The sequence below is a fragment of the Branchiostoma belcheri genome, unplaced genomic scaffold (genome assembly GCF_001625305.1).
Source record: "Branchiostoma belcheri isolate BF01 breed outbred unplaced genomic scaffold, Haploidv18h27 scaffold350, whole genome shotgun sequence".
NCBI classification, from domain to species: domain Eukaryota; kingdom Metazoa; phylum Chordata; class Leptocardii; order Amphioxiformes; family Branchiostomatidae; genus Branchiostoma; species Branchiostoma belcheri.
The window spans coordinates 57,875-66,168 of NW_017803966.1; the positions used below are offsets into that span (position 1 = coordinate 57,875).

At 40.0% G+C, this 8,294-nt stretch overlaps 1 protein-coding gene across 1 annotated transcript in view; it reads left to right on the forward strand.

Moving 5' to 3' along the window:
- The window catches only part of LOC109475900 (ZP domain-containing protein-like), a 6,411-nt gene extending 923 nt beyond the window's left edge, over positions 1-5,488 (forward strand). The window contains exons 4-10 of the mRNA XM_019776721.1: positions 2,198-2,370; positions 2,555-2,657; positions 3,099-3,238; positions 3,785-3,893; positions 4,200-4,384; positions 4,830-5,005; positions 5,391-5,488. Coding sequence (XP_019632280.1) covers positions 2,198-2,370; positions 2,555-2,657; positions 3,099-3,238; positions 3,785-3,893; positions 4,200-4,384; positions 4,830-5,005; positions 5,391-5,461 — 957 coding nt within the window. The 3' untranslated portion in view covers positions 5,462-5,488. The remainder of the gene's footprint in view (positions 1-2,197; positions 2,371-2,554; positions 2,658-3,098; positions 3,239-3,784; positions 3,894-4,199; positions 4,385-4,829; positions 5,006-5,390) is intronic.
- Positions 5,489-8,294: the final 2,806 nt, after the last annotated feature.

Here is an 8,294-nt window from a genome sequence, read left to right on the forward strand (position 1 = left end):
GTGACGCTGCACTCAAGTTAACAACTTATATTAACAGCGCCACACACAAAAAGGTACAATTAACATTTAAATATACAAAGTTGACATGTGCGCCGTAGTCCCACCACCCCAAGACATTAAAATATTAAATTAAATGCTAACAGAGCTATTTGAAAGATAAGATAACATGGTAACCTCCTATATCTCATTGGCGGAAAAACATCCGCCAATCAGAGCTAGGAGGAGAATTTAGGCCCATTAACACTTACGTAGTATTTGGACTTCTATATCTAATTGACTGTTAGAAACAGTCAAGCACAGCTAGAAGCGCTTGGTATCTCCAATGTAAACCTGAGTGAGTTGCATCGTTTTAAAGTTGTACATAGAGGGTAACATTGAGGAGCCTCTAAGAATGAAGTGCAGTTTAGCATTATCTGACATATTATTAAGGTTGACAAGATGACCAAGTAAATCTGCAAGATTACCAAAAAGTTCCGATCTCTCATTATTGTATAATGGACAATGTAGCATGAAGTGCATGACAGATTCGCAACGACACCCGCATCTACAAGAGGCACTGGTAGAGAGTCCTCGGGTAAACAAACTGTGATTGAGAGCACAGGTGCCGATGCGGAGCCGAACTAGAAGGGCGCAGGTGTAACGGGGGCCACAATTGTGATGTGGGGGACAAAGGGGGCGTACTAATCTAATAAGGTGTTTTCGGAACAAGGAGTATCGTAAAGAACGAACTTCCAGGTCCAGTTCATTCCAATGACTTAAACAATAGGGTATAAAAGATCTACTAAACCTATTAGTAAATTGTAACGAAAGTCGAAAGTCGTTACTATTTCTTAAATTGTACAGAGTGGTTTGAGAAATTTCAGGGGGATTAAGTCAAAAAGATATCTCCGTGTTAGGCCATTAACTATTTTATGAAATAAAAATAAGCGATGAAAATGCCGTCTGCTAGAAAGAGACTCCCAACCCAGTTCTTGACAAACAGATAAGTAAGAAGAGCCTTTAACTGCTCCTGAGACGATAAGAGAACATTCATATTGGATTCTTTCAACAAGAGCGGAGTCTTCAGCAGTACAGCCATGCCAGATCACATCTGCATATTCCAAACAGGGACGGACAAATGATTTATAAATGGTTTCTAAAACATTGCGAGGTAATTTAAACTTTAAACCACGAAGTACAGTGACCTGTTTGGATATTTTGGCTAACATCTGAATAATATGGTTGTGCCAAGACATATTGGTGGTCAATATAACTCCAATATGTTTATGGTGTGGGACACAATTAATTGTAGACGACCCAAGATAAAGAGGAGGGTGGGTGATAGGGGATCTTTTAGTAGAAAATGACATCTCTTCAGTTTTAGATGGATTTAGTTCCATTAGCCATTTTTTGGACCAAGACAGAATTTTACTCAAATCAGAGTTAAGCCTATATGCAGATGCGGTCGGGTTATCAACTACGTCAAGTAGGGAGCTATCATCCGCAAATAAAAAGGGTAAAGAATTTAAGTTATCTACAATGTCATTTATATATATGATAAACATTAATGGTCCTAACACAGAGCCTTGGGGAACACCTGCGCCGATCTTGGACCAGGTAGAAGTCTGTCCATCTATGACAACTCTCTGGGACCGGTCACTTAGATAACTGTGAATCCAGTTTAGTAAGGGACCGTCAACTCCATTTTGCTGCAGTTTGAAAATTAAACCGGAATGCCATACCTTGTCAAAGGCCCGCGAAAAATCAAGGAACACAGAACGAACTTCTTTCCCTTCCTCGAAAGCCTTAAGGATAGTGTGACAAATGTAAACTAACTGACACACAGTTGAATCCCCATGTATAAAACCAGACTGGAGATGATAAATAAGATTATTTGAAAAGAGATGGTTATAAAGATGTTTGTATACAATTTTTTCGAGGACCTTTGACAAGGTAGGGAGGAGTGATACAGGACGGTAATTACATTTAGAGTGTTGTTAACTCAAGTGGTAGTCTTTGGAATTTTTTGTGACCTACTGTACATGTAAAATGGACATGGTCTGAAACAATTCGCTTCACTTAAAATTCTGTGAACAATTTCACTTAAAATTGTTCTGTATAAATGATAGGTACCTTTTTTAAGCCGACTGAATTGACGTTCCGTGCTTTATCCCTTTTTAATTGACGCATCTTCTGGTTGCCTCTTACATTTCCTCAGACGTCAGGAGACGACAAATTCATCTTCTCAAACGATGTCATTGCCAAACGAGTGACACAGGCCAACGGCGCTGTGCGTAACCAGCCGGTAAACCTGCCCTTCCAGTGCGAGTTCCTCCGTCAGCACGTAGTTTCCCAGGGCAACGACATCATGTATAACATCCCCTCTCCTCGGTAAGACATTACCTGCGGCATAAACATGCATAAGACCAACTAAAATAAGTTCCTCAGGTTTGTAGGACACAGGATATGGGTATCTATACGGCTAAAAGCGGAGAGAAGAAGAACTCCAGTCAGAAGCTCCGAGGAAGGTTCAGGTTAACTGCTTCTTTAACCAGTTTTTGCAATCTTCTTGCAGCCTTCAAATCATTGACGCCAACAACAGCTTCACCATGGAGATGCATATGTTCACGTCGGGAGACTTCAGTTCAACCTACAAGAGTTCTGACTTCCCTCTTCAGGTTAGCGAGTTTTTATCTTAGCTTTACCAGTCTCTTTATAATCTTATTGTGTTCTGACACCAAAGAAAGACATCTTCGAAATGAAAAAATAATTGATCAATTTGATTCAACTTAACGGCTTTAATCCTGATGATATGGTATACAGTTATATTTTAAAATTTTTACCGATTTTAGTAAAACCAAGTATTATGCCTTCACTTAATTGATGATTAGTTGATTTGACCATTTTAGTCATTATTAGTTCTCTGATCTGACCTCTGATTCTTAGTTCTCGATTCTTAATTCTTAAAGTCTGTGTGCGTAAATCTGTACTTATGTGTATATTTGTTTCATGTATTTGTATTGTTTGACGGTCCCTCGAAGATTATTCCCAAAAAGAAATTAAACGGCATGTCAATAAGCTCAATGAAAAGAAAGAAACTGCTTTTGTACACCGCACAGGTCTCACCATCTGACCGTCTTCACTTCGGCCTGAGCGTGACGTCATCGCTGGACAACCTGGAGCTGTTCGCCCGTGACTGTGTCTCCACCCCCACCACCAGCCCTGACGACTCTCCTAGGGTCAGAATCATCGCCGATGGGTACGTGTTTGACTACATTTGCTTAAATATTTGATTACTTAGAACTTTAGTTGTTTGGTTGCGACAGGTGGATAATTTTGGCTGCCTAGTTAGTTAGTTTGTTGCTTGGTTTGATGTCTGGCTACTAAGTAACGAGCTGGCTGGCTAGCTGACCGGTTTCTCGGCTAGCTGGTCATTTGGTTGTGGTAGGTGGGTGAATTTGGCTGCATAGTTGGTAAGTTTGTTGCTTGGTTTGTTGGATGGCTAGCTGACAGTCATGGTTTATTGGCTAGTTGGGTGGAAGCTTTGTTGAGTACCTTGGATTTTTTTCTCATTTGTTTCATTGTTAGTGATATACGTTGGTTGGTGGGTTGGTTGGTTGTTTAGTTGTTTAGTGGTTTGGTTGGTTGTTTAGTTGTTTAGTGGTTTGGTTGGTTGTTTAGTGGTTTGGTTGGTTGGTTGCTTGGTTGGTTGCTTGGTTCTTCATGCAATATTGTGGCAATCACGAGTTACCTTACAGTATGAAAGAGTTTGGCTATAAATGACTTGTTCCATCTGAATTTGCAGCTGTCAGGTTGATGAAACTCTACAAAAGGACAATGACCTTTCTAACGACAAGGCCCTGTGCTACGGCGTGGACGCCTTCGCGTTTCCCAACGCTCTCGACCCCAGCCTGGTAGAATACAATCAGTGTTTCAAAGCTGCCACTTTTGTGGTTACTGGTGGATGGGGAAGATATGGATGGTTAAATGCTTGGTGATAATTTCAGTGGCTTATGTCATATATCTGAATGACAAGCTCTTCTAAAGCAAATTTTCGGTATCATGAGTTTGAGGACATGCATGCACCAACACAAATGATGGGTCAGCTGAAACGATAGAACAGCAACAACAGGAAACATATGTTTCAAAAAGCTTGGCGAAGGTTTGGGTCTGCTCGAGCTCAATGCTGTTCCTGACTGTCATATTCCATTATTTTGCAGGTGTACTTCCACTGCACCATGATCATCTGCTTCAAGGACGACCCTGACTCTCGGTGCAAACAGGGCTGCATCCCACCAGCAGCACGGCGCAGGCGAGCCGTCTCGGACGGGACGGATGGGAGGGTTCGCCGGGAGAGCAGCAGGGACAAGCGGGCGGACATCACCCAAGGACCCTTCCAGGTGCAGTCCGGAGAAGCAGGAACAGGTACATTATAAGCGAACGTTTCCACCGGCATTAACGAAGACGAAAAATTCACCCATTTGTTAAATGATTGCTCATGAAGCTAGCCATACGTAACCGGCTCCTGAACATTGGGTTTCTAAACATACAGTTGAATGTGTGAAAGCACGGAGGTAGAATGGTGCAAGCCATATTTGCATCACTCTGCAAGATCGGTATCGGTATCGGTATAGCCGGTATAAGCGTCCTCCGGCGTAACACACCAGCAAGAGGGACGACTTTAAAGTCTGGTCCTTATTAACTTTGCTTTGAGCTTCATCTTGCCATTTTTTTCACCATCAAGCATCAATAGACAAAGGTCACACACAAGCACACCTTTACCTCTAGTTTCTTAATGGTGAGAAAAATGGCAAACTGAACCTCAAAGCAAACTTTAAAACATGAATAAGACATAAGAATGGTGTCCCTCGTTCCACAGGACCAGCTGGAGTGCCGCTGGGTACCGCGGTGGGAGCGGCTGTTGGAGTTGCCGGGATCATGGTGCTTCTGATCGTGGCCGGTGTTCTGGTGAAGAAACGGGGCGGTCTGGCCTTAGGGAGGAAGAAGCGTGATGACGACACTGTCGGTAAGTCCTGTAGTTTTGTTCTATCACTTTGTGACACGATAATAATTGATACCAACTTGTAATCAGTATAGTAGAAATTGAATCAGTTACTCTGCATCTATATGTTTCATCCAAGAAAGAAAAGTACACTAAATTAGCATCTTTCTTGCAAACCATTTCTGCTTTAGACGGTATATGTAAAATCGCAAGTCTTGACAAGTCGTTGTATAAAGCAATGTCACATATACTACCCACTAGTCAAACTAGGAAAAATGATTTCTAGTTTAGCACTAGACCTTGCGCTCCGTGGATGCTATCTAACTGTTACAGTAAGTCTACGTGGCCTTATTATGGGTCTGTAGATTGTGGCACCGTTTTGATTAGTGGATTCTGTTTTCTCTCTTAGGACTGGACAACTACGCGTTCCAGAGTTGGGGAAAGATGAACAAGACTGGCATTGCTGACACCAAAGCCTAGAGCGTTCTCCTTCCACCAGGACCACAGCTAAACATACAGAAACAGTGTGATGAACTTTATTACCGTTCAACAATAGTATTGTATCTCCATCTAAACATCGACAAAGTGTAGTGAACTGTATCACCATTCAGCAATAGTATAGTCTCTCCATCTAAACTAAGACACAGTGTAGTGAACTTTAGTACCATCCACCAATAGTATAGTCTCTCCATCTAAACTAAGACACAGTGTAGTAAACTTGATTACTATTCACCAATAGTATAGTCTCTCCATCTAAACTAAGACACAGTGTAGTGAACTTTAGTACCATCCACCAATAGTATAGTCTCTCCATCTAAACTAAGACACAGTGTAGTGAACTTTATTACTATTCACCAATAGTATAGTCTCTCCATCTAAACTAAGACACAGTGTAGTGAACGCTATTACCATTCACCAATAGTGTAGTCTCTCCATCTAAACTTAGACACCGTACACGGACGAGCCCATCGACGATGATTAGAGCGTCTGCCAAGATGTAAAGAAGAAGAATAAAAATAGTTTAGTCTCTCTATCTCAACTTAGACAAAGTGTTGTTAACTTTACCATTAACCATTCACCAATAGTATAGTCTCTCCATCTAAACTAAGACACAGTGTAGTAAACTTTATTACCATTCACCAATAGTATAGTCTCTCCATCTAAACTAAGACACAGTGTAGTAAACTTTATTACCATTCACCAATAGTATAGTCTCTCCATCTAAACTTAGACACAGTGTAGTAAACTTTATTACCATTCACCAATAGTATAGTCTCTCCATCTAAACTTAGACACAGTGTAGTGAACTTTAGTATCATTTACAATAGTATAGTCTCTCCATCTTAACTTAGACACAGTGTAGTGAGCTTTATTACCATTCACCAATAATATAGTCTCTCCATCTAAATTTAGACACAGTGTAGTGAACTTTATCACCATTCACCAATAGTATAGTCTCTCCATCTAAACGTAGACAACGTATCGAACTTTATTACCATTCACCAATAGTATAGTCTCTCCATCTAAACTTAGACACAGTTTTGTGAACTTTATTACCATTTACAATAGTATAGTATCTCCATCTAAACTTAGATACAGTGTAGTGAACTTAATTACCATCCACCAATAGTATAGTCTCTCCCTATATACTTTGACATCGTAGTGAACTTTATTCCATTCACCAATAGTGTAGTCACTTCATATTAACTTAGACACAGTGTAGTGAACTTTATTACCATTCACCAATAGTATAGTTTCTCCATCTAAACTTAGAACAACAGCAGTATAGGGTCTTTATATTAACTTAGAGACACTTAAGTGAATTTTAATATCATACCAATACTAATTTTGGCTATTTGTTGATGCTTAGTAGTGGTTGATATCTTAATGTTGAATAGCTCAGATTAGACAGCAGGTATGGACATATTCGGACGTCATGATGTTCTACTCGCGTACTGCTAGACTCTGGAGCATAGGAAGGCTGCATGGCTTTCTCTTACCTTTGAATTGACTTTAACTTCTGCGTTAGTAGATGGTGATTTCTCTTACATTGTACTAATGCGTATGGAAGCCTCCTCTCTTCTAAGCGTATATACAAACTCTCTTTTGCTATTTTCATATTTTACAATATGTCCATATTTACGATATACTCTTCCTTCTATCGTTTAGTAGCTTACTTGCTGCTATACCTGTTATTTAGGGTCGTCTTCTTGTTCTAATCGTGTACTGCTAGATTCTGGTGCAGATTACAACTGGACTTTATCTAAACTTCTAAATGTACAGTAACTGGTGTGCACAAGGTATATGGAAGCCTCCTCTCTTCAAAGTTTATATACATAATCTCTTTTGTTTCTTTCTTATATTTCATAATCTGCTTCAGCCTATTCATTTCTTATATTAATTACTTGCAGCAAAGAAATATCGTGGTGAAAAATGGGCAATCTGACAATGACTCAATTTGCAGAACACAGAGTTCAATGTGACAAAGTTCACTTATCAATTCATATAACTATTAAAAGTGTATCAATAACCCCTACAGTACATCATTTCTATGCCAAATGGTGTATTTGGATCTGCTACTGTGCTTATACTACGTACAGGTTTTAATGGGAGGGGGGGGGGGGTAATCTGAGAAACCGATGTCTGTAAACTCTTTCTTCACATAACATCTACATTAAAAACACACATTCGTGTAAACTTACCCTCAGCACACAGTTTACAGGAAATTTTGTAATTTTCTTGACAAGTAAACTGTTGTCTCTTGATTATGTGTTGTAAGATGTAGATTGGCAAGATGTACTGTATTTTGTCTTGCGATGAGACAAGGAAACATCCGGAGTTCCTTACATACGGAATAAAGCGGAGTCATGGGGTCACATATCTGTTGTCTGTGTCTTTTTTTAAAACTATCCCTGACTGTAACACTGTAATATCCGGCATTCACATGTCTTATGGCGGAAATCATAGTCATAGGAATTTTTTCAATATAAATGGTTTATGTAAAACACCCTTCGTATCAGGTACAGCCATGGCCATGATGGCCCCACGTCCTAGATGTTCAACGTATGTGCAAAGTTCACAACACTGCAATAAACCATTGGGTCTCTAGGCGGAGCTCTTTCTGTTGCCTCTACACCGAGTCCATTTGGTCGGAACTATCAGGGGTCTAAAACCATGCCACCTATCGCTTCAATTTAAAAGTCCAAACTTTGAGATGTATTCAAGAACTTCACTTAACTCAATTCAACTTAACTGGTAATTGATATACAATCAAACCTGTTCTAGTCACCACCTCTACTAATGACAACCTGGC